Raw genomic sequence first — 15,444 nt, 5'->3', positions numbered from 1 at the left:
GGCTTAGATCCACCACAATAGATACTACATATTTACTCTCACTGTGGGTGATTTTCTGACATTAAAATGGGGCCTTTGTGTTAACAAAGGAAGGGGACCAATACTCCAGACTCTAAATCCATGCTAATGATGGATTACAGTGGTGACAAATAACAGTACTCCAATTGCCAGATAGTGCTGGCTACGTTGGTTATGTCAGTTATCCATCCATACCACACCCCCGTGTAGCATAACATGCTGGTTATGAGCTTTGGATCCAGAGCCAGATCTCCTGAGTTCAAATTTTATTTCCACTCCTATTCGCTATGTGATCTTACATAAATAAATTCATCTCTCTCTGTTTCAGTTTCCTCATCTGTAAACTACAGATAAAAACTTTATAGAGTTATGCTATTAAAATAGTTAGTGTTTTTAATAAATGTTAGTGGTCGGTATCACATTACTTAGCATTTCACCATTTTTTAATGTATAATAGTTCTTTTTATTTAATCTTTATTGTATTTTCTATTACCTTTTAGTCCTCTTATGCCTCCTCCCTGCCCCGCAATTACCACCCTGTTGTCTATGTCCATGAGTCCTTTTTCCTTTTGCTCAATTCCTCCACCACCTTACCTCCCCCACTGCACACTAAATGTCATTCTGCTCACCATTTTTTTTACTTACAACTACTTACCAAAGACTTTGGCATTACTAGATTTTATGTTGCTACCCCATGAGATAGCAACCTATGAAGGCAATATGGCACAAGTGAAATCTCATCCACATAAGATGTAGGCAGTGCCTAAATGCAAAACCAACACCCTGGCTGGCGTAGCTCAGTGGATTGAGTGCGGACTGCGAACCAAAGTGTCGCAGGTTCGATTCCCAGTCAGGGTACATGCCTGGGTTGCAGGCCATGACCCCCAGCAACTGCACGTTGATGTTTCTCTCTCTCTATCTCCCTCCCTTCCCTCTCTAAAAATAAATAAATAAAATCTAAAAAAAAACAACACCTACTTATACATGCCCGATCTAACTGGCATCAAGATGATGTCACTGGTTCTGAAACAGAGAGGGGTTGAGGGTAAAAAGGCACTGAAGTGAGGCAACAATCTGCTCACACTAGGCCAGGTAGAGTTCATAAGGGACTGGAAGGGATCACACATTTGCACGGAACAAGGGAAGAGGACCTGAGTAAGACATGGCATCATGGGAATGGCCAGAATCTTGTTTTGAAGACTTTATGTCTTCAAAAGGTTGAGAGCTAGGGTGTAAAAGGTAAGAATTAAAAGGATTTGTGGAAAGACAACAGAGTGCCAAGCAACTGTAGCTTCTGCAATGACCACCTGAAGTGCAGTGATACGTGGTCCTCCTCTCATATTCTCTTTTGATCCTTTGTTATTTTTCCCCCTGAAGCTTCTGGCTTTTGCCATCAGTTCACATACTTAAGAAAGGCTTTAGATTTGTGCGCCCCATGTGGAAACTGCACAAAATTTTTTTTGGACTGGAAAAGTAACTTTTCAAAAGAGTGTAGAACCAAGAAAAAGAACACATTTATTATAACTTCTGTCTTGAAAGATCAAACATTTAGTGATACTGGGGAAGTTAATGTTTTGTTTTGTTGTGAGTTTTTCTCTTTACGTAACAAGAGAATTGGGGGAGTGAAAGGAGGAATCATCATTTATTCTTGTGCTTGTCTACTTACATTTTTGTCTTTAACCACAACAGAATGCCAAAGGGAGAGGAGAAGAGATTTATATTACTAACAATGCAAGACTTTATGTTTTTAAATTGCTTGTCTGGTATATTTACTAGAATTATATGCCCTTTTCTTCAAAGATGCTTAAAATAAACTGCCTTCCTTTGACTTAGGGATGTAAGGAAATAGGGAATGAGAGTAGAAGTGAAATCAAAGAGGCCAAGGTACACTGAATGCAGGCATTTACAGCAGAACAAAGGTGTCTGTCACAGCAGAGCTGGGACCAGGGTGAGCAGAGGAAAGCAGGCCCTCTCCTAGGCGCAAAATTTAAGGGTATGCCACAAAACTCAGTCATTAAAATAAACCACGTTGAAATGTAGTATTTTGAAAATCAAAGTTATTGTGGACAAAATATCAAGAAAATGTAAAAGCCTAGTGCCAAGTGAAACCATACTAGATCCTGAAGCAACAGGTGCCCCTGGATTTAATGAAAGCAAGTCATTGATAATGTTTTGCAAATGTACTTCTTTATCTTATTTTCAAGTGAGAGAATTGCTCTATTTGATAATTTGTCTGGACCAAGTGCCAACCTTAAATCATTTTAATGAATTTAACCCAAATTAAAATAATAATAAAATTCTGTTTGGGCATAAATAAAGCTTTTAAACTTAATATAATGTTGTAAGTTCTAATATGCCTACTTTTCAAGTTTTCGATATTTTTCAACTGTTTTAATGTTCTTGGAAAAATTAATCATTAAAAAATTACATAAAACTGCATATACTTCTGTGGCATACAGAACTAAATAGAGCATTTTCCCTACTGTATTCTGAAGACCAAATCACAATAAAAAATTCACTGCATTTGGGGAGAAGGCTGATATCGATGAACCAAATATTTCACTTTATATTTTTGCTTTTTATTGTATGTAATGGAGTTACCAGCCTTCACAAAGTTCTTATTGAATTTGTCCCCCAAATAACAAAACCGGTGATCAGCCAATGAGGACTATTGGATGAAGGTACATAGTTGTCTCAAAGGATAAAATTTCAGAACTGCAAAGTAATTGCTTTGTTGAATTGGTTATTCCTCCAGCTGAATAATAACTTTACCTTCTTCATGATGGAGGAGCACTGGATCTTCTGATAATGTAAAGGCATCACATTTAAATGATCAAATAAATATTTATTTTAATCTTTCAATGATTGTCATTAAAAGGTGTTTTCCCACAAACCATGGGATGTCACAAGATGAAGTATAATTTCTGTTTTCCTTTTCCTAAGATTTCTAAAAATAAAAACAATTCTTAGGAAATTTTCAGAGATAAGAAATGAAACTTTACCAGTATAACAGCAGTGAATCCTATTGACTGGCAGTAGCTGGTGATTTCAACTGTCATTCTGTTCTCTCCATCGAAATTATTAGCATTAACCACACACACACATGTGCATACACACACACTCCATTCCAGAAAGCCTTTACAGCCAGATAATTCTATGAAAAACATATATGGAATAGGGAATTCTGTAACGAAAAATTCCCAAAAGTATAAACGTACCTTCTATAGAAAGGCAATTCAAGATGGAGGGAGAATTGATCACATCAGCTCTTTCTTCCAACACCTTTATTGTGATTCACAGATTCCTTATAAACTAGTAAAATATTAATTGGAAGATGCCTTATCAGGCATACTGGAAATCAAATTAATAAAGCCAGTGTTGCTTTTTCTTCACCTGTCATAAATGCTTCCATATGCCGGGCTATTAGGAAGGGCTTAATACAAGCTAAAAATGGTGAGACACATTTCACCAAAGCCGTGGGCAAATTCTAATGTCCAGGTTGCTGTTTCATCTCCTGGTAAGGCGTTTGGATCCATGTCATCTTTCTTTTTGGGGTAGGGTGCCTTTGTTCTTAGGATTCTGCAGAACTGAGTATGATTAATGTGAAAATCTCCCATAAATCCAGAGTTGCTGTGGCAGTGGATTCCTTTCCCGGTACAATTAATAGCGTCTGAGATGGTTATGTGCTTTGAGTTCCAACAGACTGAAGTTTATCAGTTCAACCACTGAGCCAAGAATGAAGCCAATGCGAGTCTGAAATCTGCAAGGATGTTTCTCACTGGGACAGTTCAGCAAGGAGCTGGGCTGGCCACATCTGGTGTTTGAACCAGAGTTTTCCCTTTATCCACAGAACAAGTTCTGTGCCTCCGGCCACAGTGCAGGCCTGCCCACAGTACCCTACCAGCGTGTTCACACCCTGATCTGGAGGGACCAGCTAAGGGTGAGAAAGTGATCCGCTCTCCATACCCATCTCATGCTTATTCGGTTAGCTCAGACTAGCCGTGCATGCTGTGGTGGTCCTGGGGGTTTCAGCTCTCATGAGGAACCCATCCATCCATTCATGGAAGCAAACCCATGGTAACTGGCAGCCTATCCACCCAACATGCCCAGCCTCTAATCCATTAAATTCCAAGACATAGAAAGAGAGGCCAGTATAGGCGTTTAAGTTATTTTTCAGCTAGTGAATCACTGGTTAAATATTTTATATAAATAAATACATAAATATTTTATTGCTTTTACTTGGAGCACTGAAGTTAAATTTGTCTCCATAGAGTTGAATCGTCTTAGGGCCAAATCTTAGAGAAGACATTGGTGACCACTTATCTTATTTTTCAGAGATACCCAAAGGGGGGTCCTGGACTTGTTTCCAATAGATTTAATAATAAGACAGTGAAATGACACTCAAATGTCTTAAAATTCTGAACTGCCTATGTTGTAGTAAGAGTCCTGAGGAATGAATAAAATACTTTTGTTCATTGGTGGGCTTTCATATGAAAAGACAAGTCTTAGAATAAGTGTTCTTAGGCAAATTTGACCACCACCTTACTGAGCTCTGCGGAAAAAGTAAAATGATAGATAGGAAATACTTTAAACATTTAAAAGGGCCATCAACTCTAAGTATGAAATATAACATTTTACTATTGATTTTTAATAACATTAAATACTACATATCAGATAAATTTTAGAACAGTCTTAACCCTTCCTGCCTCTACTGCTAGAAAGACATGTTACTTAGTCCCCTCCTCATTTCTTTGACTCCTCTCCAAGCTGTGGTCCGGAACAAGGAGAGTTGTTCACAGGAGCTTAGTACAATGCCTGCTGCATAATGAACTCCATATAAACATCAACTTTCAGTCCTACCATAGGCCAAGGAGTTATTTCATATAAGTACATTTCACAAGCTGTTTGTCATATGTACCCAAACTGTGTCCCCTTCCATTGCCAAGATACTATGGGTATCTGGGAAAAGAAGATACCACCTCTCACTGGGCCCCATCAGTCTGTGTCCCTGGGCACTCTGAAGAGGTTCACAGCCTGTGCCAACTATGAGACACCTCATCCCCCTTTACCTCCAGGGATTAGCTTTAGCCACTCTCCCCAGTTTTTCTCCTGACTGGGGCCCCCATTGTGGTCACTTGGGTGGCTTGACTTAGGTGAATGAACCAGAAGAGTAGAGAAAGGCAGATTAGCCTCACCTGCCCCTTCTCACCTTAAAGTGTCCTGATTGATAACTAAACTCCATTAAGTTATCTGGACCCTGGTGACTGGAGCTCGCTGGTGTGGGCACGCTGTCTCTCTTATACTCAGCTGTGGCCCCAACCACCTCAAGGTCAGGACCACCACATTTACTTCCACTGCCAGCCAGTGTGGAGGTTTGTCATTTCCCTCCTTTTTTGACGTAATAGATCCTTAGCCCACTGTCACATCTGTGACTTAACAGAAGGAAGGTAGTTTGATATCAGAGCTTCTCAAATTTCCTATGCATCAAAATTACCTGCAGTGCTTTTTGAAATAGTTTGCTAGCCTCATGCCCAGAGATTCCCTTTCAGTAGGCAAAGCTAGCTTCATGAGCTGCAACCCCTGCAGTCACACAGAACCCCACACTCAAGAGAACCCAATGATTGGCTTAATGATTTGCTGTCACTGTTCTGAAATTCTTGATTTTTCTTGTTGACGCTATTACAGATGTCCCCCATGTTCTCCTTTGCTCCCCTCCACCCAGAACCCCCCAGCCTTCACTACATTGTTTCTGTGTCCATTGGGGCTCTGCATGTTCATCTTGCTCTGGGTCCCATCTGTTATAGCCACTCCTAAGTGTGGAGGTAGTAAGATAGGCAGAAAGCGAGAGAGAGAGAGAGAGAGAGAGAGAGAGGAAGGACAGATCATGGACACAGACAATAGTATGTCAATTTTCAGAGGGAAGGTGGTAGGGTGAGGTGGAAGAGGATATGGGGGTGATAAGTAGTGATGGAAGGGCCCTGGCTGGTGTGGCTCAGTGGACTGAGCACCAGACTTCGAACCAAAGGGTCACCAGTTCGATTGCCAGTCAGGGCACATGCCTGGGTTGTGGGCCAGGTCCCCAGTAGGGGGCACGTGAGGGGCAACCACACGTTGATGTTTCTCTCCCTCTCTTTCTTTCTCCCTTCCCCTCTCTCTAAAAAGAAATAAATAACATCTTTAAAAAACTAATGGTGGAAGGAGACTTGACCTGGGGTGGTGGACACACAATACAATATACAGATAACGTATTATACAACAGTACACCAGAAACCTATGTAATTTTACTAACCAATGTCACCCCAATAAATTCAATATACTAAAAATAAAAATAATAGCCAGTCCTGTCAGTAGGCCCAGAATGGAGCTTTGAGAATCCAACAAGTTCCTGGGTGTGGTGGGCGCTGCCACGGGCAACCACTGACAGATTCTGCAGAGTCAGTCCAAGGAACAGAGGAAAGGGGGCAGTGGCTCTGCCCCCTCCCTCTCACCTCTGCTTGATGATATCCAATCAGCCACGAAAATGCAGGAACAGTGTGGCACTTCCCGTTACTTTTGTTATTGTTATTATTGTTCTTGCTTTATCACGTTTTGTTTTAACCAAAGTAAGTGTTCTCATGAAGCATGGTGCCCTTTCAGTCCCTCCAACAATTAGTGGGGGTATGATTTCCCTGTCTATCAGTCCAAAAGCAATGTATTAACACAGCTTGAAAAAATATGTAAAGTGGAATGGTACTGTGGTAAGTAACCTGAGAAGCTAGAGACAGGAAAATAGTGGAAAGAGTGAGAAAAGAAGATGCATTTGGGATGTGAAACTGGAGTGGAACCCCAATTCCTCCCAGCCTTTTAGCAGCCATTGCAGAGGGAGATACATTATTATTACATGATGCATCTAAATAGCCTTCTTGCTTGGTAGACACCCAAATGTCCCTAGTACTGAGACTTGAAAGGAACTTCTTTCGTAGAGTATGTTTCTTGATGCACTGAACTGTTGGCTGAATCTGCAACTTGGAGTATTTTGTTGAATGTACTTTCTTCTATAGGTTTTGTAAGCCAGGTGAGGAAGACATGAGACAGAACTAAGGGTTCTCCACAAGCTAAAATGTGACCTTTCCAAAGTTCTTCTCCCAATGTGAGGGGTCAAAAAGGTGTTTGTAGCTCTGATAGTTATTTTGTTTTGGTAATACATTGACTTGATTCTCCTGAAAACATCCCATCAAATAAGGTTTCATATACCCACTGATTCTTACTGAGGAGACATAAGACAATTTCATTAATGAGTAGAAAAGTGTCAACTAAACAAGCAAAAAAATGAAATGAGTGCAGTAGTATCATTTCTAGCTTTGGTCAGAACCTAGAACCCTAATTCTGAGCTGAGCTTCATGTAGCTACCAATTCAATGCGTTCGATTTTTCTCCTTTTCATAGTCAAGTTTCCACAACCAGAGCTGAGCCCATGATGATAAGTACAGTTGTTTTATTTTCTGTTCCCTCCACTAGAATTAAGGAGACTTTTTCCCCCTTTGATTAGATATGGAGGATAAATCGATTTATCCCCCACCTCCCAGCAGAAGTAGTAAAAGTTCCTTTTAGTTTTCCTTCATTCCTCAGAGGCCTAAAGTTTCTGGAAAATCACCCCCATGGCTGTCCTCTGGCTCTTTCCTGTAAGATTATTTGTCATCAGCATAAAGAGGAGGCAAAGGAAGGACTTATTTATTACACGTGGGTAAGATATCCCCTCAACAAAAGCGCCCCAGGCCCTGGCTGCCTCAGTGACAGCTGAGGTATGTCACATACTGAGATGCTTTTCTCCTGGACACTGACCCCTGCTGTGGACCCAAGAAGAAGTAAGACTCCTGTAAGCGCCATTCCTCTACGTTGCATACAAAACCATTTGGTTGGGAAAGGATTACTCAGGCATGTGTTTACTTTCTTTAAGATCACAGCGGATTTGTTTTGAAAATTTAAACCAAAACACATCAAAGACTAGTCAAGAGAAGCGAAGTGTGGGGGTGGGGAACAGAAGCAGGTTTGGGAACTTCTAATCAATGTGTGATCATTTCCCTTTAAGATGTCAGGGCCATTTTTGAGGAAGGTAGAAAACACAGATGTTCACAGGTAAGACTTCAAACACTCTTTCCACACCCCCCAACGTTCTCGTTTTCCTGTTCCATTCACATTTGCACATGCTGTTTCTGTTGCTGTGACAATTCATGCACATAAACATGTAATGGATGTGCTAATTAGTATCTTTTATATCAATTTGTAAAAGAACGTGTGCCTTGTAGAATCACTTCAGATGTATTTAAATGCAGTGCGCACTAATTATGGTCATATATTTGTCTCTCAGCCATGTTATACATGAAACTATTCCCACCAGCAACATCATCATTATCATCATGGTCAGAGGAAGGATGGATTTACTTACACTAAGTATTTGAGCGGGGGAAGAAAACTCGTCCTTGAAGCCATAATGAACGTCATGTAAAGTTTCAATCATAGTTTTATCTGAATTGTTTTCATTCAGGATACTGCGTAAAGTAAAAGATTTGTCAACCAGTTTTCCTCACTTAACAAATATTGAGCATCAGACTTTAATTTTATTTATTTATTTAACAGCTGCGAAGATATACATATACACATACACACTCATATATACTGGATTGTATAAAATCTGAGGCACGGTTTTCCAAATAGCCTCAGGAGCTTTAGCCCCCCAGGGAATACATATTTCAGTTGCTACCACAAATGGAATAAGTCCTTAACACTAAAATTGGGGCCACTTTTCCATCAACCTTGAGGCATGATCTAGTATCTAGAATCTCATTTGACTGAATGGTATCCCATGGCCAGAAAGAATCACATTGATGTATAAATAATTCCAAAATATTCACTACAATCAATGTAATCAATTGGTTGGTATTACTTTAATTTAAAAATATAAATATTTAGTTAATGGGTCTCCTAAATACAGAATCATTGATGGTTGGCACATGCACTAAATTAAATGCTGTATTTTAAAGATATCAAATGTGAATCCCAAGTTATTTTTTGTTAAATTAGGTATCTTAAATGCCCTGAATATATCCTGACAAGTTCAGCCTATTTCTCAATTTCATGTTAGTTATCATTTTAATCAAATATACATACTCTTCTGATTTGCCTGTGTTTATCAGTGCACACTCCTACATAATAGCCATAAGTATGGTTGGTTGATAAAAATAATGGCAATTCAGTCTTTTGGGGTTTTTTTCATTGCTTTATAATCAATGCACAGCGGTGACAGTTTTTGTTTTTGCACATATGTATCACTCCCCAGTTTGACCATGACTCAGTTCTCTTTGCAGCCATTTTTAACTGTCTTTGTAACGCCTTTCTTCAAGCCATATTTCCGACAGGATGTCAGTTTCTTTTAAAATCCAATGAGTACATTTTGTTCTTCTTGCCCCAAACAGAAACGCCTTTCCTTTTTGACAAAAAGTTTCTGTTTCTTTCTGATACCTTTAACTTCTTTTACTCGTTTCATAGTCCTTGAGCAATCTTCCCTAGGTGTTCAGACTTGAACTTTGAATTGAAAACAGTTTAATCCAACAGGCATTTCAGCAAGGCACACTGGAGAAGACAGGGATCCATCGCCAGTTCATCCTTCCCCCTCCCTTCGCCTTCACATTTCAGTAACATTTGTTGAGTGTTACTGCCCTCTGCTGGCTATTTCATGGAAACGCCTTCACTGTATTGATGGAAGTTTTGGAACAGTGCTCAAAAGTCCTTTTGTTTGTTTCAGCCACGCATTCTCTTCCTGTCATTTGTGTAACGGTCACGTTGATTGAAAATGGTCGTTGATTGTGAGCATACTCACACACCTGTAATTGTGTCCTTGTTCCAGAAGCCCTGACATGCTGCCGTCGGAAGTTTCCTTTTCCATGGGAGGAAGACATTCATCCACAGACTCCAACAAGGCCTCCAGCGGAGACCTCTCCCCTTATGACAACAACTCCCCAGTGCTGTCCGAACGTTCCCTGCTGGCTATGCAAGAGAACACGGCCCCGGAGGGCTCGGAAAAGCTTTACAAAGGACCGGAGCAGTATACACTGGTGGGCCACTTGCCATCATTGAAATCAAGGGAGAGTTCTCCTGGACCAAGGCTTGGCAAAGGTAACGACAGCCAAGCGGGTGCTGGCAAATCAGTGACTCTGACTGCATGTGGCATGCGGCCTTAGGAACTTTTCTTTATCCCCTTCCTAGGTTTATGTTTCTGTAATTCGGTGAACATTTACTGCAAATCTCCTCTCTAGGAAGAGGAAGGTGAGGTGGGCCCAGTCATTGTCCTGGAGGGTCCCTGAGGACCAAGATGTCTGGGAAGCATTGTCATGCTGAGAAAGAGATTAATATTCCCAGCTGACTCTTTTCCTTCCAGCATCCCAGGATGTGTGTCCCAGCCAGTGAATTTGGGTGCATATTTGCTAATCTAAGATGTCATCCTATCATTGCTGTTACTTTTATAAAGAGAACATGCTGAACCTACTATATAACAAGACATCATGTTCCAGAAAGAACATAATGTTAGCCTCCAGGGAGATGAACAATTTTAGGCAGGATAAGGGTGTCATGGTAAAAGGCATTTGGGAACCGGCATCTCTGTTGTACAATTTCTCGAACTCTGAAGTGCTAATGGTTGAATTCCTGCAGTCGGAAGGATGATGTGGTTTGCCGCTTTTCCCACATTTATTTGACCACTGATGTGACCACTGAATGTTTGCTTGTGTTCTTTCCCTCCGCAGAGTAATTCCTTGGGGTCAGGACTCAGCAGGACACTCTTTGAGTCATAATTAGAAGACACAGTACACATGTTTGCTACTTTATCTTCAAGTTCTCATTTAATCCCAAGAGCCACTCTGGAAGGGCTCTGTGTGTTTTTAAGCGATAGCATCTTTATTTTATTTTCCAAATATCCATGTCCAAAATGATTTTAAAATTGACAGTGAAAGCAATAATCCATGTTCCCATCAGGCATTCGATTTATTTTTAAAATGTGACACTTTATTTTCCTACTCCTTGGTCATATGCATACATAACTCTATATATTTGTTTTCACAGTATAGCTACTTGTGGAGTAAGCTTATTTTACTTAAAATCCTATCATTCATTTTTCATTTTGCTAACATTTTTCATGGCTGCAATATATTTCCATTAAATAGATGCATCAAAGATTTTAATTATTCCCTGTCAAATGTATGTACTTGATCTCTAATTTTAACCTTTTAAATTACTAGCAGGTTTTTTATATGTAATATTCTCTGCAGCAGCCACAAAAAAGGCAATCTTAAGAGAACTTTGCTGTTATGAGAGGCATAGCATATTTGGGTTTGTAAATACAGATTCAAAATAGTAGTTTTGGACACATTCACCCCTGGAAAGTTTGATTTTTCCTCCCAGGGCCAGTATCTTTGCTGTGCAGTTTTTTTTAGCAGGTGGGCTAAGATACACATGGGCTGTAACTTATTAGCAGACAGAGTAGGCATGCATCAGCTCCCTTCATCCATTTAATACTTCGGCAAACTCTAACGCTGCAGTTCTTAATTTTGCCCCCAGGGGACATATGGTAATGTCTGGGAGCCTTTTGGTTGTCACAACTTGGAAAGGGGTTGCAACTGGCATCTGGCAGGTAGAGCTGTGGGCTTCTGCCCAGCACCCCACAATGCCTAGGACAGCTCCTCTCCCAACAAAGAATGATCCCCACCCAGGTCACTCGTGCCAAGGTGCAGAATTCCTGTGTAATCCATATCTTTCTCCCTGGAGATAGTTTTACCCGGAGTGAACTAGAAGCGAATAGTGCTGGTATCCGGTGACAAGAGCACTAGATGTATAGTACGTAATGTGCTCCGCCACTTTCAACCTGCAGGACCTTACGTGAGCACTTGAGCTTTTTGGAGTCCCATTTCTTCCTCCTATGAAAACTAAGACAGATAGCAGTATTAATTGATAGGGCCTAACTAGCTAATCTATGTAAAGGCCTTAACAGAGGACTTGGCATGTAGTAAATGCTTGCTGATACTTTCTACGTGACCCTGTGTGCACTTCTCACCCACTCCTTCCGCTATTTGCCAACCTGTAAAACGGACGCAGGGGCATCTCCTTGGGATTAAATGAGACCATACACATGTATTGTGGGATACAGGGAAGCTTCCATTACACATATGCTTCTAGAACTAGTCGCTATGATCACATCAGAGGATTGTAGTGAGGATTAAATGAGATGACGAGAACACCTAAAATAGTGCCTTACTCTGTAAATATTTATAGATGGACTAAGGGAATGTATGAATGAAAGCATGCAAGCCCTGGCTGGCGTAGCTCAGTGGATTGAGCGCGGGCTGGGAACCAAAGTGTCCCAGGTTCGATTCCCAGCCGGGGTACATTCCTAGGTTGCAGGCTATAACCCCCAGCAACTGCACATTGATGTTTCTCTCGCTATCTCCCTCCCTTCCCTCTCTAAAAAATAAATAAATAAAATATTAAAAAAAAGAAAGCATGCAGAAATGAATCTATTGATCGCAGTACCTGAGTATTCCTGAGGGTAGTACTAGATATAGGAATGATAATTGTTGTTCCTCTCTCTCTATGTTACTGCGGTTGGAGATGTTGCCACTCATCACCGTTGTATTCATTTCCTATTGCTGCTGTAGCAAATGGCCACAAACTTAGAGATTTAAAATTCTATACAAATGTACTATGGTTCTGGACATCAGATGTCTAAAACAGGTCAGCAGAGCTGTGTTCCTTCTGGAAGCTTCATGGGAGAATCTGTGTCCTTGCCTCTTTCACCTTCTACAGGCTGCCTGCTTCCTCGGTTCATGGCCCCTTCCTCCATCCTCAAAGCCAGCAACGTCTCCTCTTCTCTCCTGCCTCCCTTTTGTAAGGACCCTTGTGATGATATTATGTCCATCCGGATAATCCAGGATCATCACCTCCAGATTCATAATGTAATCACACCTGCAAAAATCCCTCTTAAATAGAACATCTTTACAGGTTCTAGGGAATCATGACATGGACATCTTGGGGGGTCCTTATTCTCTCTACCAAAAGGGTAAAAAACCTTTTTGTAAATCTCAAATGGAATGAGCCTTCTGAAAGACAGATACATCTCATAGTCTGTTTTGTATCCATCATGATTTCAAATACAGTACTTTGCAAAGAAGAGGTGTTATATAAAAATATCTGTGTATTGATTTTTGCTCTTCTGTTTTTATTGTGAATGACAAACCTTTTTATTATGCTTTTCCTAGATATGTCAGAGGAACCTTTCAATATCTGGGGAACTTGGCATTCCACATTAAAAAGTGGATCCAAAGACCCAGGAATGACAGGTGAGCTATTATTTTTTTAAAGAGTGTTTATTACATTTGTTTTTAAAATTAAATTTCTTTTAATTTTTGCCTTCTTATCACCATATTATGTACTTATCAAAAGTTATTTGGACCCTGGCTGGCATAGCTCAGTGGATTGAGCACAGGCTGTGAACCAAAGTGTCGCAGGTTCGATTCCCAGTCAGGGTACATGCCTGGGTTGCAGGCCATGACCCTCAGCAACTGCACATTGATGTTTCTCTTTCTCTCTCTCTATCTCTCTCCCTTCCCTCTCTAAAAATAAATAAATAAAGTCTTTTAAAAAAGTTATTTGGAAAGTGCTGAAAATACGAGGGAAAAGATAAAGTTATACTTAGCTTTTCTACCAAAATATGTCAGTTTGTGTCTATGTTTCATTTTATTTCCTTTGCAAGAGTTTTTAAATATGGCTAAAATCATTCTGTCTATACAACTTTATATCATTTAACCTCTCTTTACCAGTTATTTTCCACGACTATTGGTAAGGGCCACATAGCACTTCAGAGTGCATATCCATACTTCTCAGCCCAGTGCTTGGACAACTGGGTTGTTTCCATTTCTTTGTTGTTTTTGTAATAATTTATGCTGTTAGGAACCCGTTTTCTGTCCTTTTTAAAAATGTTATTCTGAGGGTCACAAAATTGCAGAAAAACAGTTACAAATCCCAAATAAGAAAGTGGGTCAAACATGATGAACCTTTCCAAGATTTCAGAGGTATAGTCACTTCATGTTCCCTGTAGGATGCATGAGCTCCTTCTCTGCAAGCTGCAGATGGCGGCCGTATTTCACCGCATTGTCCATGCCTTTTTGATTTCATCGCTATCGCAAGTCATTGGGTTTGCATTTTTGCTAATTTAAAAGCAAAATTTTATTAATTTAAAAAATGTATTGGGGTGACATTGGCTAATGACATTATATAAGTTTCAGGTGTACAGTTGTATAATACATCATCTGTATATCGTGTTGGGTGCTCAGCACCCACAGTCTGGTCTCGCTCTGTTGCCATATAGTTGACCCCTTTATCCTCTTCAACCTTCCCCCACCCTTTTTCCCCTCTGGTAACCACCATATACTCGTGTCTGTCTCTCTGAGTTTGTTTTGTTTCTTCATTTGCTGCTTTCTGTTTTATATCGCACATGAGTGAAATTATATGGTTCTTGTCCTTTTCCATCATATTGATTTTGCTTAGCATTCTCAGGATCCATTCATGTTGTCACAAATGGCAATATTTCATCCTCATGGCTGAGTAGTTTTCCATTATATTATTTTCATTTTCACGTATCACTTATCAGCATTTTCAGTTTTTCTATTAATTAACTGAATGTTCCCCCATTGAATTATCATCTATATCATTGGCTATTTATGTATGCTAATATTTTAAATGGATTCTCATGAACTCTTGCCATAATGAAGATATTATCCCTTTGTCCATATTGTTCGCCACTTATATTATCCCTTGTACTTTTTTCCACTTTGGATATCAGGAACGTTTTCAGGTTTCACATAAATAAGTCTATTAGTATCCCTTTTTGTGAAGTCTTTTACAAAATGAATCTTTACGTAAGCATTGGGTAGTCATCTATACACTTTTTACTTTCATAGTATTTTATTCTTTTAACCGTAATTCTTTAATCCATCTGAAGTATATGTTAATATATAGCATGAAGTGTGTAAACTATTTTATTTATTGTTCCATATATATATATATTCCCATTCTCATTGTTTTGTAATGCCTCCCATACTATATTTAAAGCACACTGCATTTTTTATGTAATAGCCTTTAATGCAGCTGACTTTAGTAATGATCCTAGCTGTTTATCTCATTGTATCCTATGAAGTGTTTCACTGTCTTTCCTCCCAACGATCAATTCTTCAGAAATGTTCTGCTTCGTTTTCCTTCTGCTGTCCCGACTCTGAGCTGTCCCTGTCTAAATGCACACCTCCCCCTCTTTCCTGAAAATGATCTTGTTGTTTTTTTTTTTTTGTCTTTGCCTACTTTTTAAGACATGCGAGGACAGGGAAGATCCGTAGGAAAAAGGCACGCT

The 15,444-nt window shown here is 39.9% G+C and overlaps 1 protein-coding gene across 3 annotated transcripts in view; it reads left to right on the top strand.

Annotated features, from left to right (window-relative positions):
- The window catches only part of ARHGAP6 (Rho GTPase activating protein 6), a 465,834-nt gene that overhangs the window by 447,544 nt on the left and 2,846 nt on the right, over positions 1 to 15,444 (top strand). For 2 of the 3 annotated variants that reach the window (XM_028523044.2, XM_036017106.1), the window contains exons 11-12: positions 9,901 to 10,169; positions 13,301 to 13,381. In XM_028523044.2, coding sequence (XP_028378845.1) covers positions 9,901 to 10,169; positions 13,301 to 13,381 — 350 coding nt within the window. The remainder of the gene's footprint in view (positions 1 to 9,900; positions 10,170 to 13,300; positions 13,382 to 15,444) is intronic. The other variant, XM_036017105.1, reaches the window with a different exon arrangement.

The sequence above is a fragment of the Phyllostomus discolor genome, chromosome X, assembly GCF_004126475.2.
Source record: "Phyllostomus discolor isolate MPI-MPIP mPhyDis1 chromosome X, mPhyDis1.pri.v3, whole genome shotgun sequence".
Taxonomy (NCBI): Eukaryota; Metazoa; Chordata; class Mammalia; order Chiroptera; family Phyllostomidae; genus Phyllostomus; species Phyllostomus discolor.
This window is presented reverse-complemented; position numbering and strand designations above follow the sequence as displayed.